General features: G+C 45.6%; 1 protein-coding gene across 1 annotated transcript in view; it reads left to right on the top strand.

The window, feature by feature from the left end:
• The first annotated feature begins 3,401 nt into the window (after window positions 1–3,401).
• Window positions 3,402–18,629, top strand: part of LOC116582593 (rho GTPase-activating protein 6-like) — a 212,170-nt gene continuing 196,942 nt past the window's right edge. The window contains exon 1 of the mRNA XM_032330165.1: window positions 3,402–6,956. Within this exon, the coding sequence (XP_032186056.1) occupies window positions 6,378–6,956 (579 nt within the window). The 5' untranslated portion in view covers window positions 3,402–6,377. The remainder of the gene's footprint in view (window positions 6,957–18,629) is intronic.

Here is an 18,629-nt window from a genome sequence, read left to right as displayed (position 1 = left end):
TAGAGAGAGAGGGTTCATGTTTCTAGGTCTGGGCAATGTGAAATTGAGCCAAAAAACTGACCTTTTGGTATATAAATGTACTAGGAGGCAAAACATTTCCTATACTCCTCTCTGAATACAGAGAATCCCAAATAGTCCTTCGTTTAACTCAAGTGCCCTACCATTTTTTTAAAGTTTTTATTTATTTGACAGACAGAGATCATAAGTAGGCAGGGAAGCGGGTAGAGAGAGAGGAAGGGAAAAAGGCTCCCTGCTGAGCAGAGAGTCCAGTGCAGGGCTTGATCCCAGGACCCTGGAATCATGACCTGAGATGAAGGTAGAGGCTTTAACCCACTGAGCCATGCACGTGCCCCTCAAGTGCCCTACCTTGAAAGGCTATGTTGGTATTGTTTAGTTGGTATTGATAGCACCTCACGAAAACTTGGGGGAGTGGTGAAAATCCCAGCTATGACTATTCAGAATCAACCACAATTCTTTTTCAAATATTTTTAAATGATTCATTAGCAAATTGGAAAGATTTGGATAGGTCTTTTGGGTGTTAGGCCAGGTGAACTCACATTAGGGCTGGTTGGTCATTCAATATATTTGGATTCATAAAGTAATTTAGAATGTATAGATTTTGTATAGATTATAGTTGTAACTCCTGTCATTGTGCTCGTTCTATCTGGAATGCCCTTTGCTAAGCATGCTGCATACAGTGGTACCCCCCCCCCCCCCGCCCCGCCATTTCTACAGCCTTCCGAAGTGGATGTGATTTTGCAGATGGGGAAGTGAGATCGAGAGCCGTGAAATGATGTACACAAGGACACACAGCTAGATGGGAAAACAACAAATCGAAATCCATCCAGAAGGGATCTCAAAGCACCTCCAAAATGAAGGGCTTCTTAATCTGCAGTTCTAGTCCTGCAAGAGTTAGAGGTTAAGGTTAGGTGACATGGATCTGAATACTAGCTCTGCCACTTAACCAGGGGGTGACCTGTGGGACTGATCCAGGTCTTGGTTTTCTTCATTTATAAAATTGGGGGTTAAGTATTCTAACTCTGCGTGTGTGTGTGTATGTGTGTGTGTGTGTGTGTGTGTGTCGATTTCAATAGTGCATGCATGATTTCAGCCCAGTGCCTGCCATGTAGTAAGTTCCAACAAGTGTTAGTTATTATATTGTTATGATTAAAAAGGTCAGGACCAAGCTGTTTGAATAAGTGACCTTGAGTACAACACTAAATTCAAGTTAACAAATGGTATAGATATGTTCAGTGCTTTTTCCCTTTAGTGGTTGTGTGAAGATTTTCCCTCCCTGAATATTTCTTTTGGTAATAGAATATTTTTCTTTAAGCTAGAGAGTGGAACTTATGTCTTAGTCTTCTCACATCATAGTATAGATTATGATTTAAGCTCTCAAATGTCCTTCTACCTTGCAAATCATTAAATTCACCTTCTAGGGAATATTTATGACAGTTTTTTTTAAGAGTTTGAGAGAGAGAGAGAGAGAGAGCGAGCGAGCAAGCAAGCATGAGTGGGGGAGCGGCAGAAGCAAAGGGAGAAGCACACTCTCCACGGAGCAGGGAGCCCAAAGTGGGGTTCAATCCCCAGACCCTGAGATCATGATCTGAGCCGAAGGTAGATGTTTAACCAACTGAGCCACGCAGGTGCCCCAACAATATTTTCATGTTTGGAAAATGATCACTCTTCCTCAATGCTGGGTTGGTGTTTAAGACAGTGAGTTTTTGCTAATCTTACCCATATGGAATTATCCTGTGCCTCTAGATTTACCTCCACTGACATCCATCAATGGTAGTTTAAGTGACTAGGCAATTATATTCATTCAGGGAGATGCTAGAATGGGACTCAGAAGAGACAATCTTAGTTCAGCTGCAAAAAATTCCTAGCTTAAAATCAAGCAGTTTGAGTATGGAGCAGTCTGGTTATTTAATGTAACTAGCATTCTTAAGTCCTGTAAAGTTCTCATATAGTCCACATCACATAGATTAAAAACCTGTCCCCCCTTTCATGTTTCAGGAACTTAGAGACAGAACTCTGGACTTCCTCTATAAGAAAGTGAGGTGCTGTGAACTGTTTACCGTAGATACCACTAAAAATGTAGAAATGATATCAGAGGGATCACGCTCAGTTTGAGAGTCACAGGCAGAATGAAGCAAAAGTCAGTGATGGGAGCCAATCATATAGAAACCTGAAATATTACATGGCAATCAATCAGGAAGTTGAATGTGATTGGGGACAATATAAGCAATGGGATTATATAACAAACAAGGGCAAAATAGGATGCCCCAACCTAGAACATTAGACATCAGAACTGAAAAGAAATAAGCAACTGGAGGAAATCCAGAGGAGATCATCTACAATGATGGTTTTAAAGCAAAATATGAACTTTATAGTGTAGCCAAACCACAGAGTCAGACTCAAGGGGCATGATAAAAATCTACAAATAGTTTGAGGGTCTAAACACCAAGGGGAAAGAGGAATTTTGGCTGGAGATAAGAAAAATTTCAAGGGATAAAGTTAAGAAAAGGGAAATTTAGGTTTAACAGAATATATCCTTTGGTAGTAAGATGTAAAACAACATCTCAAGGGAACACAAAGGAAACTGATGAGTAATCAAGGGTCCTTGATAAGAGGATACCTTAATGTCAGACCAAGGACTCTAGAACTTTCATTAGAATATTCTTGTGCCATGACCAGATGGGATATATTTTTTATACTGAATTTCTAAGATAATTATAATGCGGAATGAAGAGTGAACAGGCTGTGCTACCCTTTAATAGCAGGTATCCTAAGGCTTTGATTAACTTTGGTTCTGAGGGAAAGAAATAAACGTGGACACTACTTTTCAATAGCAAATGTCCTCGTAAAGGAGCAAAGTCCTGAGATCTGATTCTTAAAGTATATATATTTAAAAGCCATTTATTTCTAGACTACTGGTTATATTGCTTATGAAGCAGGCTGATGAATTGCAAGAAAGATTCTGGGGAGCATGTAACACAACCAGCCATTTTTGAAACTGTTGAGTGAAACCCAGATCTTCCTTAATCCAGATGGCAGTCAATCAGAAAGGCCAATGTGAGTTGGGTCTGTATAAGCAAAGGGATTATATAACAAATAAGAGTAAAATCGGATGCCTTAACTAGGAATGAATAAATATGCCACAAACCACAATGACTACAAAATAAACCTAATAGCTAGCAGTCAGGTTGGAAATCAAAATAGTTCAAAAATATTTTAAAAATCCAAATAATTTTCTTATGAATGCTTTTTTTCCCCATAAGTACCACTACCTTTCCCCCCATGTTTTAAAAGCTCACATGCTTACACTGGGGTTTGAAAAAGGAGCCCAAAGTTAATTTTATGAATATATAAAACAATTTATTATTCATTGTTTCCCACAGTGAGGCAAGCTTCAGGCTAATAGAGGGTCAAGACCCATTGGAAACAAGGTGATGAAAAAAAAAAAAAAGAAACAAGATGATGAATTAACTGGATGTGTCTGCCCCAAGCCCCCAGTACCAGTAGAGGAGTCCTTCCGCTCATTGGTTCTCAACATCCATAACCAGGAATATATGACTTTGTATCTAGAGCACATTCTTAGAAGCCTGGCATAATCATGGCAGGGTTGCATTTTCAATTCCATGGTCATCATATGGGTTTAGAGGAATAGAATATATATGAACCATAAATTACATTTGCTCAACCACCTTGAGTTATAAGAGGTTCTATGAAGTGTGACTTTGTTAACCATCTACTTCAAATGCCAAGATCCAGTGAGGCATAACCAATTCCATGCAATGGTATCTGAATGGTAAGGATTGTCAGTGTTTTCATTATTAGTGACAAGTTACAGGGTTTTGTTAAGAAAGGAAAGGGCAGGCGAGACCTTCTTTCTTTTACTTCCAATGTGACTTGTTTGAGGGGGAGGAGAGCAAACGCCAACAATCCCGCGAATGTAATTTGGCGCATGTAGTCAGGCAGGGAAGTCAGCAACTTGAAATGCTGGGCTTCTCCGTACACACGTAATCATCAGCCAGTGGAAGTACTTCAGTCTCAGTGTGCTAAGCGATTGACAGCGGTGGGAGTCTTGGGGAATTTATAACTCACTGTGTCTTCAGGCAACAGACAGGTCATAAAGTCACCAGAAGGAAATCCCTGGATACAGTCTGTCCCACCACACTTACAAAAACCTGTGTAACGGAGATCCTGGGGGCCCAATGAAGCCTTTTGTGGAGGTGTTGGATTCTTCTGTTAGATTTCATGAAGTACCTCTTTCCTAGATAGTTGGATATCTAGGAACATCAAACATACTTTTGAAAAAGACAAAATTTTCCCCTGAAAATTTTATAAGGAGTAAAAGAAATCTTCCAAAATCAAACTTGGACAATTCTTATATACCCATACCAAGGTGAACATTTGTGCCAAACACCTGTGTTTGTAAGTTCATTGTAAGTTTTTTTTTTCTTTAATACGATAAATGGTAGAGAAAAGTTACCTTTACATTCATATATGATTCTCTTCACCCTGAAGTGGTAAGAGGACACACGAACATAGTTTAAAAAAGTATGTAGCCATTTCCAACATTCTGCTCCCCTATTGAGGAGGTTATAAGTTGCGTTGCAAAACCTAAATGTTACATCACAAAGCCCGCTAAGAGGCCGGCGAGGCTTTGAGCTTTTTAGATTCCAGGGGTCGGACAGTAGCTGGAAAAGCTGCTTCCAGACTCGTTTCCAAGTGAGGAACATTGACATCGCCAGCTTTCTTCAGCTTCCCAGGAATGTGGCCGCTGTGCACTTCGCCCAGAGGCGTCCCAGAGCGGAACCGGGAGACCTATCACTTGGGAGCGCCAATCTCCGAAGCCTCTGGGCGGACGCTGCTTTGGGCGCCTGCCTCTCACTCACCCCTCCTCCTCGAGTACATTCACACATGACCCTTACTGGGCCAGATTCCCCCCACCTCCATAGTAGGTCCCCATCTCCAGCCCGTTCATTTGCAGTCACTGCTTTTGAACTGAAATCTGCCCTTAAAAAAAAAAAATAAAAATAAAAAATAAAAAAAGAGAGAGAGAGAAAAGAAAAAAGAAAAAGCTGTAGGGGTTGGAAAAGGAGGACAGGAGATTGAACTCCAACTTTAGAGCAACCGTCCTGGGCTGCCCATCTGACACCAGTGGGTGGGGTGCAATCTGACACTTCCTTTCCTTTCCAGAAACGTGAGTGGAGCTGGCGCCCCCTCTATCTGGGGGAGGGGAGACAGGGAGAAGGTCCGAACTTCCGTCCTCACTAGCTATCTCCCCTGGAGACCGGGTATCAGCAGCGAGCTGCGCTCTCACAGCGCGGCTGCCGGGTTTGGCGCCTGGAAAACTCCACGTTCTGCTTTCTCCTGCTCTTGGCTCCGCCCCAGCTCTAGACCTGGCTTCCCTCCCGCCCTACCCGGCCCGCCCACCCCCTTCCCTCTGCCTCCAGCGTGAGCGTGCGGGGACCGCTCCGCTCCAGCTCTGGGCCCACAGCTGGGCTGCGAAGATCCAGAGCCTTTATCCGGTGGGGCTTAGACTCTCGCCCCTGGGGCTCTTTCCATAGCTCCCTGAGCGCAGCCAGGAATTCTCTCCCACCGTAGCCACTCAGCCCTTGGGAGGCCCTAGGCGCAGCGTGGTCCGTGTCCCCACTTCGTAGCAAGGTTTGCACCCCGAGGGATCCTGGAGCTTGGAGACACTCTCGCACCTAGCCAGTCGGAGGAGTGGGCACAGCAGCCAAGTGGAGGCCAGACGCGCAGCTTCAGGGGCCGGGGCACAAGGACCGTACAGCCCAGGCGCAGCTCGGGCGCCCAACTTCAGAGCGGAGGAAGTCCCTCTCGCATTGCGGGGAGCGCAACGGACGGTCGCGCCCTGAGCGCACGCCCTGGAGGCCTCCTCCCCAGCCCTCGGGACCGTCCTCAGGGCGCGAGGAGGAGCTTGCTGAAGACTTCGAGGCTGTCCAGAGCCAGCGAGCGGGAGCGCGGCGTCTCCTGCCTCGGCTGGGAAGGGGGAGTGGCGCTGGCGGGCTGGAGCTGGGAACTCAGAGAGCGCCTGACCTTCCTCCTCTTCCTCACCCCTTTCGAGACTTGGGCTCTGGGGGAAAGTTCTAGTGGCCGCAGGAGGCCATCCGACCTCTTTCCCTAGAAGGCTGGTGATGGATCTTCTGCTTCTGCACCCGCTGGGGCACTTGGAGCGCGCTGGTGGCGCGTGAGCCTGTCACTGCCCTCCACCGCCCTCCACCGCCCTCGGCCAGCCTCGGGCCAGTTCCGCCTGGCAGCCCAGTCTGAGCCCCCTTCCTTTCCCGGCTCCAAATCGCCTGCGTCCCGAGAGCGGGAAGAGGGTGGCCCTTAGGCACAGTCACGCCGGGATGTCCGCGCAGAGCCTACTCCACAGTGTCTTCTCCTGCTCCTCGCCGGCCTCGGGTGGCTCGGCCTCGGCCAAGGGCTTCTCCAAGAGAAAGCTGCGCCAGACCCGCAGCTTGGACCCGGCCCTGATCGGCGGCTGTGGGGGCGAGACCGGCGTGGAGGGCAGCTCGCGGGGGGCCACCGGGGGCCGCCTCTGCTCCCCGCTGCCTCCAGCCGAGGGTCTGGGCCCCCGCTCGGCGTCCTCCCCTAGGGGCCCACACCCCCGGGCCAACCGACTCCCACCCCCTAGACCCCTCTGCTCATCCTTCTCCACGCCAAGCACCCCGCAGGAGAAGTCGCCTTCTGGCAGTTTTCACTTTGACTATGAGGTGCCCCTGGGTCGCGGTGGCCTCAAGAAGAGCATGGCCTGGGACCTGCCTTCAGTCCTGGCTGGGCCTGGCAGTGGCCGCAGCGCCATCCTCTGCTCCTCGGGGGGTGGCCCTAATGGCATCTTCACTTCTCCCAGGAGGTGGCTCCAGCAGAGGAAGTTCCAGTCCCCCCCCAACAGCCACAGCCACCCCTACGTTGTGTGGAAGTCCGAGGTAGGTAGGGTCCGGTGCTGTGCACTCTCATGGCCCAAGGCTGGCCCCCTGGGCATTTGTTTCATTCCATCACGTTTACAGTGCCAGGGACCCATTGAGAGGTCTCCATGGTGTGGCTGTCCCTCTTTGGCCGGTTAAATGGTGCCTGGACATGGGATGTCCCTAGTGGCCACCCATGTGTGTCTTGTTAGGACTTCTTGGCTTCACTTTGGAGCAGTGGTGGGAGCCGCAGGGAGAGCTGGTGTGCTTTCCTGTCGGCGCTGCGGGCCGTGTCCGACGGTCGTCTGATCCCTTCATGCACTGGGGGTATTTTTCAGAACTCAAATGATCTAATTCCTGTGCTCTCATAAGGATTGGATGTAATGTGTTTTGAAATATGTCTGCCATCTGGTTGTTCTACAGAGAATTCAGAAACATTATTCTGGAGGGTGCTGGTGTGTGTGTGTGTGTGTGTGTGTGTGTGTGTGTGTGTGTGTGTTTGGGTGGTGTGGCGCGTAAATACTAGAATTCTCTAGTTTGATCTTTTCTTCTCTCTACAGGTCTAATTTCAGGAATCTATGATACTGAGTACTAGTTTAATCTAGGCGAAAAAGAATCTCTGTTCAGGCTATGAGAGATCGTGGAAATATGCCCCAAGTTCCACTAAGGACAACTACTAGTTAGTGAAATATATGCGAATCGGGAATCTTTAATAAACAGGGAACTGAGAGGGAGCTATTTGGTACCTTTAAAATGTTTGCTGTCTGGTTAAGAAGAATGGAGACTAGAGCTCTTGGGAAACTGTGGTCGATGGGTACTTGGAAGGCAGCATGCTTTTAGAGAATAAATAGTAGTTGTTTTAGAAATGAACAACTTCCAATCTCTTTCAGTTCACAAATTCTATAGATTTGCCTTGGATCTCTTTCCATAAGGGAAGGGAGATTCCATCAGTTGTAATTAAATATTTTAAAGTACAGTTAGAATTACAGAAATGAAATGAAATACCATGTAATTGCTGGAGATTTGGACTAAATAAAGGAAACGCAACCAAGAAAAACAGTTTGAAAATAGCATCCAAGATCATACCTCGCTCTGTTACCATGAGATAACTATGAAATTTTGGCTTTTAATAGACTGTCTTAGAAAAATCAACAGTGTTAATCAGAAATATTAGTATCACATATTAATAAAATATTGGTTATTATGTCAAAGTAACTTGCTGTTGGGTGGGGAGTATGGATTACAAAAACTAACAAACCCTGCTGACTGTTCTGCCTATTTTCCTGAGGAAGATAGGCAGTAGAAAGAAAAGTCAAGTCAGAGAACAAGAGATTCTCTCCAAGCCAGGGAGCTCAGCATTAGGAAGAGGATAAAAAATCTAGATGTTGAATTTCTCTTGGTCTTTAAAAGGGGCTGAATTCCTGCTGTACAGCAGAAGCACACATTATCAGAATAATCCTGTGAGTTGAGAGGAGAGAGAAGTGCAAAAGCAAGCCAGATTCTTGGATTGGACAGCCACTGATGTTCACGTTTAAACCCGATTGCATCATTAAGAATGTCTCTGCGTTTCTTAACAACTGTACATACTTGAAATATAGTATCCAGATGCTGTTGCTGTTACGACCAAAAGGTCTTCTGCTATAGATGATCACGGCTGGTTAGAAATTATCTTCTTATCCACTAAAATCTCATCATCAATGGACAAGTATGTGAACTGCTGCAATACCGGTGGCTTTTCACTCTTCTGTGCAGTGTCTGGGCAGTTGGCTAGCTTGTCTACCATAACTTTCACCTCTTTGCACTGGTTAAAACTTAGTACATAGCCATCTAGCAAAAGAACATTTTCCCATCAAATGTTCACATGGGTGTATGTGTGTGTGCGCGCACACAATTTCTTTAGTCTCAAGGCAGACATGGAGTGACTGGATGGAAGGAATGTCCGAGGCTGGTTTTGTTTAGTAGGGGCCCAGATATCCTATTTAACCCCTGGGTCTGGGATTTAATGGTCTAGATTGCCTTTCAAAGGTTTAAGGCTTTGGAACCATCTCAAAAACCAAGGAAATTCATGCGGTTGGGCACTGCTTCTCTTCACTTGCAAACGAGCTGGCTCATCTCTCCTAAAAGTGACTCTTTATCAATAATGTCAAAAGTCCAGCAAATGGACACCTTGCAAGGTTACTTCACGTGGGCTCTGGAGGGGGTACTTGGGTTGTTTTGCTTTTCCTGGTTGCCCTGGCTCAGGGTTTCTCGGCTTCTGCATTGTTGACAATTATGGCCGGATGATTCTTTGTGGTAGAGGCCATCCTGTGCCTCATAGGATGTTTAGTAGTGTCCTGGGCCTCTACCCGCTAGATGCCAGTAGCACTCCTCCCCACCAGTGTGCCAGTGACAAATGTCTACAGACACCGCCGAATGTTCTGTGGGGGACAGAATTGCCCCAGCTGAGAACCACTGCACCAGTGAGCTGAATGTGGGCTCCTTGTGCTGCCTATCCAGCGCGCGCCCATGTCATTGCTCTCAGGTGGCATGAAGTTTCCCTGAGGCCTCTGTCCCCTCCTAAAACCACATGGACCTCTCTTTGGTCATGTGTGCCTCTGACGGTTCATGAACAGTTCTGTTTATCTTCCACTGAATCCATAGCCAGACCTGAGAATTCACCCTCATTCAGGTCTAGCCAGGGATGGATCACAGTTATTTCTGCTTAGTTCTTTGAGCAGCTTCTCTGGTTTTAAACTAAATTGTTCCTAAAGTGGCTCCCGCTCCCAAGCTTCCCATAAGTGCCTGTAGTTCTGTGCCTTGTGTTCACTCAGAGCTCCCAAATGGCCCTTTTATGGCCTAAAACAAGGAGGTATTAAACAAAGTCAGCTACGACTCTATTCATATGTCCTTACTATGTATTTCAGGATTGTTTTAACAAAAATGGATTCATGGACATGCTGGGTAGAATACCTGTTGAGTAGAAAAAGAGAGAAGGCAAAGGAATAAATGGTGCATGGTGACCCAGTTGGTGCGTGCTTCTCAACTCGTGTTCTTAGAAGCCCAGCTCTGTCCCTGATTCTGATCTCAGAGGAGTGAGGTCTCCTTCCAATCCTGGCATTCTCCTGATGCTTACGGGTCAGAGCTACCGATTATGCTCATAGCTGACTTGGAGCTTGCCGGCTTTGAGAACCCGTAATTAACACGATCTCTCTCTACCCATGACTTCTTTTCTTCATTCCTGCCATAAGCACTTCTCAAGCGCAAGATTTCTCTAGGTACCAGAAATACAGAGAGGCTAAGATATGGTGTTGGCCCTTAAGGAGCTCACAGTCTAATGAGGAGGACAGATGAGTTGAGCGGTAGGTACAGTGCAGAAGGATCAGGACAGTGGGGGACTGGGCTGTGTGTGGGGTGGGTGGAGGGTGATGATTCATTGTGCTTTGGAGAATTTTGGAAGGCTTCACTGTGCAGAGAACACTTGAACTTGATCTTCTGGGGTGCCTGCCATTTAGAAGAAGGAGGGAGGTGATTCCTTGGTGGAAGAGAAAGGAGTGGACGCGCAAAGGCACAGAGGAGTCGGTGACGTCAGAGTGTCCAACGAAGAGGACTTAGTGGCGCTCGAGTGCAGCGCTGGTCTGCAGGAGGAGGTGAGGACATCTGTGGCTTATGTTATGTAGCAAGCAAGTGGCTGTCTATATAGTAACCTAATGAGACCAGAAATCAGGCACATATTTGGGGGATCATAACTGACTCTGGGCATGGATGCCAATGGCAGGAAGGCCAGAGCTCATGGCCCACGCTCCCAGGCCCCTCTTGTTAGTAAATCTGCAAGGAAGTGAAAGGGCGTAAAGCGCTTTTGAAGTTGGAAGTCCCAGGAGTTTGGACTGGACATTTTGTGGGCTGATGGTTCTCAACCTGCAGGTGACCTCATCCCCAGGGGACATTTAGCAATGTCTGAAGACAGTTTTGGGGTGGTGATGTAGTAATTTCCTATTGCTGCCATAACACATTTTTTTGTGGCTTAGAGCAACATACATTTATTACCTTCTAGTTCTGGAGGTCAGAAGTCTGAAATGGGCCTCGCAGGGCTAAAGGCAAGGTGTTGTCAGGACTGTGTTCCAAAGGCCCTACGATCTGTTTCCTTTGCTTTTTCAGTGCCCCCCTTCTTCCATACTCGAAGCCAGCCTTGTTGCATCTCTTCCATAGTCCTTTCTCTCTCTGACTCTCCTAAGGACCCTTGTGATTACAGCAGGCTCACTTGGATAACGCAGGCTATCTCATTGTTCTAAGGTCAGTTGATGAGCAGCCTTTAATTCCATCTGCATCCTTAACTACCTTTGTCACAGAGCCTACCATATTCACAGGTCTCAGAGATGAAGGTGTGGACATCTTCTGTGGACATTAGTGTGTTTGCCACGGCAGCAGGTGCTCTTGGCATGTAGTGGGGGAGAAGCCAGGGATGCCGCTAAACATCCAGTGATCTACAGGGCAGTTCCACAGCAAAGCATTCTCAGTCCTTCAATGTCAGGCGTGCCCAGGTGGAAAAACCCTGTGCTAGAGAATGGGAGAAATTGGTGATTTGTTTTAAAAGCATGAGGATGTAACATGATCAGATACGTATCTTAGAGCAATCAATCTGGTGTCTGTGAGGCGGTGGGAGACAGTGCATTAGCAGAGTGAAACACACAGGGGGTACAGAGATTCAGAGGAGGCCGGCATGGGAAAACCATGCCAAGCATCCTACAAACAGATGGGAGTTGGCATATAAACATAATACTTCTGTATTTCTTTTCCACTTTAGCAAATTGTTTCCTGGCATTATTGAACTACTACTGGGTTCGTCTCTGTAGGCTAGTGGTTTTCATCTGCGGGTGAGTTTGTACCCTGAGCACATGTGGCGATACCCGGCAGCGTTTTTGGTCGCCAGAGCTGGGGTATGGGGTTGCTACCTACATCTGGTGGGTCGAGGCCAGGGATGCTGTTAATCATCCTGCAGCATGTAAGACAGGCTGCTGTGGCAAAGAACTATCCTGCTGGAAATTTCAGTAGCGCTGAAGTTGAGGAACTTTGTGTAATGTGCTAGTTTATACAAGAAATAGAATTCTAGGTTTTGTTTTCCAGTACTTTTTCTCTCATGTCATTTTCTTCTTCTTTTCTAGTATATGTCAACCAGAACTCTGAATTGGGAGGGGAAAAAAGAGCCTTTCCAAAAGATACTGAGGATAGGAAGAAAATGTGGGGTATCTAAATATATGTGTAGGGAAAAATTGAGTGGTAAATATATAATGGTGGAAACTGGAATTAAAACTTAAAGTGTAGGCAGAGATGAATACTGTTGTTAAAAATAGAGGCTCACTGGTGTCACCAAAGAGAAAGTAATTCCAGTAAGACAGCTTCGCATATGAAATTGACAAAGGGCGTTTTACAAGGAATTATGTCTCAAATCAGCATAATGTTGTGAGAACTTACAAATTAGGAAGATAGTTACTCAGCTTTCATATGCTCTCTCTTGGATTATCCCTCTGTTAGAGTTCATCCCTAAAGTAATTTTAAACTTAAGTGGAGAATAATGTGAAGGTAACTTCTCAGATACCTGGAGATTGAACTTTCACCAGAATTTAGAGATTTGCAGGTTGGAAAGAGCAAGTTTTAGACTCAAGAAGGACCTTGGGTAGCATCCTCCTTAAAGCTACAGATTGGAAGGATTAAGCTCAAATTCAGATAAGCCAAGGGCAGAACTACCTGGAAATTCTTCTGGACTCTCAGTATAAAGTGCCAAACTCCTGGAAAATGTCTGTGGCTACAAGCACCTTATTCCTTGGCAATCTCTTTTCCATCCCCATTACTTACAGAAACAGTTCTCTTGAAGGTCCCACGACTCCAGGACTGTTCTTAGACCTCCTTTGGCTGGACTTCTTTTTTTTTTTTTTAATTAAACAAATTTTTTTTTATAAACACATACTGTATTTTTATCCCCAGGGGTACAGATCTGTGAATTGCCAGGTTTACACACTTCATAGCACTCACCATAGCACATACCCTTCTCAGTGTCCGTAACCCCACCCGCTCTCCCACCCCCTCTCCCCGCAGCAACCCTCAGTTTGTTTTGTGACATTAAGAGTCTCTTATGGTTTGTCTCCCTCCTGATCCCATCTTGTTTCATTTATTCTTTTCCTACCCCCCAAATCCCCCATGTTGCATCTCCACTTCCTCATATCAGGGAGATCATATGGTACTTGTCTTTCTCTGATTGACTTATTTCACTAAGCATGATACCCTCTAGTTCCATCCATGTCATCACAAATGGCAAGATTTCATTTCTTTTGATGGCTGCATAGTATTCCATTGTGTATATATACCACATCTTCTTGATCCATTCATCTGTTGATGGACATCTAGGTTCTTTCCATAGTTTGGCTATTGTGGACATTGCTGCTCTAAACATTCGGGTGCACGTGCCCCCTCAGATCACTACGTTTGTATCTTTAGGGTAAATACCCAGTAGTGCAATTGCTGGGTGATAGGGTAGCTCTATTTTCAACTTTTTGAGGAAACTCCATGCTGTTTTCCAGAGTGGTTGCCCCAGCTTGCATTCCCACCAACAGTGTAGGAGGGTTCCCCTTTCTCCACATCCTCACCAGCATCTTTCATTTCCTGACTTGTTAATTTTAGCCATTCTGACTGCTGTGAGGTGGTATCTCATTGTGGTTTTGATTTGTATTTCCCTGATGCCGAGTGATGTGGAGCATTTTTTCACGTGTCTTTTGGCTATCTGGATGTCTTCTTTGCAGAAATGTCTGTTCATGTCCTCTGCCCATTTCTTGATTGGATTATTTGTTCTTTGGGTGTTGAGTTTGCTAAGCTCTTTATAGATTTTGGACACTAGCCCTTTATCTGATATGTCGTTTGCAAATATCTTCTCCCATTCTGTCAGTTGTCTTTTGGTTTTGTTAACTATTTCCTTTACTGTGCAAAAGCTTTTGATCTTGATGAAATCCCAATAGTTCATTTTTGCCCTTGCTTCCCTTGCCTTTGGCGATGTTCCTAGGAAGAAGTTGCAGCGGCTGAGGTCGATTGGGTTGCTGCCTGTGTTCTCCTCAAGGATTTTGATGGATTCCTTTCTCACATTGAGGTCCTTCATCCATTTTGAGTCTATTTTCATGTGTGGTGTAAGGAAGTGGTCCAATTTCATTTTTCTGCATGTGGCTGTCCAGTTTTCCCAACACCATTTATTGAAGAGACTGTCTTTTTTCCATTGGACATTCTTTCCTGCTTTGTCGAAGATTAGTTGACCAAAGAGTTGAGGGTCTATTTCTGGGCTCTCTATTCTGTTACATTGATCTATGTGTTTTTGAGCCAGTACCATGCTGTCTTGATGATGACAGCTTTGTAATAGAGCTTGAAGTCTGGAATTGTGATGCCACCAACTTTGGCTTTCTTTTTCAATATTCCTTTGGCTATTCGAGGTCTTTTCTGGTTCCATATAAATTTCAGGATTATTTGTTCCATTTCTTTGAAAAAAATGGATGGGATTTTGATAGGGATTCCATTAAATGTATAGATTGCTTTAGGTAGCATAGACATTTGCACAATATTTGTTCTTCCAATCCAGGAGCATGGAACATTTTTCCATTTCTTTGTATCTTTGGCTGGACTTCTGAGCAGAAATGCCACACTGTCCCACCTGTGCTTCTGCTCCGCCTTTGCCCACCACCCTGAGTCACAGCTGCCGCCTCTCCATCTCCAGTGTCTCTTCTTGCTCTTCTGTCTCTGTGCTGGTTCATCTTTGTCCACCGATCGCCTCGGTCCTCTGTTTTTCCTTCAAATCATTCTCCTGTGATGATCTCATTCAGTCTTGCGACTTGAGCCATCATCTCTCTTGGGGACATGCTTAACTGTTGTGTTTGAGTTCCTAACATCTCTGCCTTCCTCCTGGACGTCTGCTCACAGTGTCAGCTGGACTCCTCATGTTCTGCATGTCTGCAGCGGAGCAGGTCATGCCCCTTCCCTGTGAGCATGCTTCCCTTTCCGCATTCCTAATTTTGCCTGGTGCCACCATTCTTCCACCTGCTTACTTTTCCCAGGTTGCAGGCATCTCCAGTGCTCCCCTCTGCTTTCTCCTGTCTTCTCAAATAAGTTACTCAGTCCTGTTGGGTTTACTTCTCATTTGCTCCATTCTGAAGTGGATTTGAAGTGGAATGTATCCCCGTTCCTACGTCTTTCTCCAGCTCTTCCTTCTCATTGCTGCCGCCTAGCCCGTGTCCTCATTGGCTGTGACCTCCTGCTTGGCCACCCTGCCTTCAATTTCTTCCTCTCCCCATCTGGCTTATGGCCTTTTACTCCAAAGACACTTTGTAATCATGTTAACTTTCTGAGCAAAAACCTTTCCTGGGACTCAGTATGTACAGGATGAAACCTAAACTGCTTAGCGAGTCATTTCAGGGGCTTTTACAATATAACCTTAGCCTACCTCCTCTGTCCCCTAGGAACTCTGGTCCAGGAAAACCAAACTGGCCACTCAGCTAGGCAAGTCATCAAATATTTATCAAGTACCGGCTGTGCACGTGACACAGGGACATATGTGGAACAAGCAGGCATGGCCCCACGAGGTGCTGACCCTTTTATGAAAGCAACACTTTCAAATAAACAGGTCCTTGTGCTGTTCAGAATGCTGTGGCATTATCATAGGACTACCGTAGACAGAGCAGTGCCCACCCCCACAACAAATGTCCATATCCCGATTCCTGGAACTCATAGTTACGCTACCTTACTTGGCAAAAGGCACCCTGCAGGTGTGATTAAGTTAAGAATCTTGAGGTGGGAGATGATCTTGGATTATCTGTGTGAGCCAGGGTCATTCCAAGAGTCCTTTTTTTTTTTTTAAGATTTTATTTATTTATTTGACAGACAGAGATCACAAGTAGGCAGAGAAGCAGGCAGAGAGAGAGAAGGAAGCAGGTTCCCCGCTGAGCAGAGAGCCCAATGTGGGGCTCGATCCCAAGACCCTGAGATCATGACCTGAGCCGAAGGCAGAGGCTTTAACCCACGGAGCCACCCAGGCTCCCTCCAAGAGTCCTTGCAATAGGGAAGCAGGAGGGTCAGAGTCTGAGAAGGAGATGTGGGGACAGAATGAGTGAGAGAGGGTGGGAAAGAGAGAGGGAGGGAGGAAGAGGAGGGATGACCTGGTTTTGAAGGTGCTACACTGCTGGCTTTGAAAATGGAGGAAGGAGTCATGTGCCAAGGAATGGGGCATCCCCTAGAAGCTGAAAAGGGCGAGGAGATAGATCCTCCCCTAGAGCCTCCAGAAGGAGTACAGCCCTAGTCCAGTGGGACTTCTGACCTGCAGAACAGTAAGACAATAAATGTGTCTTGTTTGAAGCTGCAGAGTTTGTGGTGGCTTCTTACAGCGGCAATAGGAAGCCAGTACAAGGACTAAGGGCGCCTGGGATGTCTAAACTGAAACCAGTGGATGGGGAGGCTTTGGCCAAACACAAAGGAAGGCAGGCGGCACGCTGGCTAGCAGGAACAACCTGTAGGTCAGCAAAACATAGTATGCTCCAGGAACTTTGAGAAGTCTCCCAAAAGTGGAGTATGAGAGTGAGAGATGGCAGAAAGTCTGATTGGGCCTTGAGCTTCGCAATACAGATTTTATCGCTTAATGCCAAGGTTTCTGCAGAAATTTTTGTCTTCTCCTTCTTACTTTGCTTTTGATCAGTTGGTCCCCTATCTCTCTGAGAAAGCTCCATTTCCATTTCTTGGCTCAGCCAGATGCCATCTCAAAATAAACAGGCTTTGAGTATGGTACATGTCGTGACACATTCAGGATTTGCAGAATTGTGAGCTTATTTTTCCACAGTGGGATTCGGATTCTTCTGGTCCGGTGCCTGCAGCAGGGAAAGTGTGTTCATATCAGAAGCCAGTCAGTGATTTGTGGGAGTCTGTGTTCTGACAGCAGTTTCCCAAATCCTGGAGACACACCTTTGGGGCGTGACATGTTGTTCTAAAGTTTACCGCATCCTCTCTGGGCCATTGCTTCTGAAAAAGAGAGGGAGACTATAATTGCAACTCTGTTACAATATGGCAGAAGAGGTAGAATGTAACATGTGAAAAAATGAAATTAGTTATTGTGTTAGTTAAGAATGATACTTTCATGAGCTGTTAGGGAACTGCAGATCCAAACTACAATGGCATACCCCTTCGTGCCCACTAAGATGGCTGCAATAGAAAGGATAATAACAGGTGTTGGCAAGAATATCTCCCTTTTGAAAGGCTCTTATGCTATTGGTGACAGTGCAAAATGGTGCAGCCGCTTTGAAAAACAGTATGAGGGTTTCTCAAAAAATTAAACGTAGAGTTACCATAGGACTCAGTTAATTCCGCCTCTAGGTACAGGTTCAAGAGAAGCGAAAATTTGTTCTTGCAAAAAACGTGTCCATGAATACCTATAGCAGCATTATTGTAACAGCCAAAATGGTGGAAATAACCAAATGCCCATCAATAGATGAAGGGATAGGCACACTGTGGTCTGCCCGTACACCGCAAGATTGTTCAGCAATAAAAAGGAACGAAGTACCGCTAACGTGCCATAGCATGGATGGATCTTGGAAGCAAGCTAAGTGAAGGAAGCTTGTCACAAGGGGCCACAAATGACATGATTCTGTTTATAGGAATTGTCCAGAAGAGCCAAAATCAGACACAAAGTAGATTAGTGGCTGCCAGAGGCTGGCAGTAGGGAGGGACAGGGAGTGACTGCTAATGGATACTGGGTTTCTGTTTGGGGATGTTGAACACATTCTGGAACGAGATAGAGGTGATGGTTGCACAACCTGGTGAATATCCTTTAGGACATTGCTGACCTGTGCACTTCAAAGGGTTGGATTTTACAGGATGCGAATTTGAATGTCCGTTAAAAAAAGAATGGTGTTTATAACTTTTAGAAAATATACCAACATTGTTGCTACACCATCTTTTCAAGAAAACATAAACCCAGAGAGCAGTCATGCAGTTGGCCTAGGCCTAATGTATGTGAAATGCTGGCCTTGAAGACACAGCAAGGGAGGCAGTAATGGCTCAGGCAGATTTGGTGCAAGAGTTGACAGCCAGCCCAAGATTTTCTGAGATTGGTTACCGTGGAGATTCTGTATCCTGATCATTAGGCCTTGAAAGCAAAGTGATTAAAAAGATTGTTTTTCAAAATACACAGGGACTTTAAAAACTACTTATGATCTTGAAAAATTGCCCAGCCATATCACACCAGACCTGTTAAATAGCCAAAGATTTTTAGGAGCCATTAGAATTAAAAGCAAATTGAGAAACCGCCCATCAAATGATGTGCCGATGGACCCAAGAGAAGACTAAGCCTAGACTCTTCATGTCTGTGGAGAAATTGGAAATGAATTGAGTTGGGTGGTCCACCGATCAAGGAAAGTGACATGTTATTGTTTCTGTGTATCTGGGCCACTCATGGAAATAGGTGAATTCATACCACCAGTAGGAGCCAAAGTGTGAAGAAGCATGACATTGCTGATAACTTCATCTCTCAGGTGTTAAGAAGCAGTTAGGCAAGCTGGTCCTCTGAGACCTAGTGGCTCTTGAGCCAAATATCACTCTTCTCATGTTGGAACTTCCAGTTGATTCTCTGTGCCCTTATTTCAGTTGATGGATGTTGATGGTGATGGCAAGTGAAACAACAGTTCGTGTTTGCAGAGTGCTCAC

Source organism: Mustela erminea, chromosome X, assembly GCF_009829155.1.
Source record: "Mustela erminea isolate mMusErm1 chromosome X, mMusErm1.Pri, whole genome shotgun sequence".
Lineage (NCBI taxonomy): Eukaryota > Metazoa > Chordata > Mammalia > Carnivora > Mustelidae > Mustela > Mustela erminea.
Note: the sequence above shows the minus strand (reverse complement) of the source record. Positions and strands in the feature narration are given on the sequence as shown.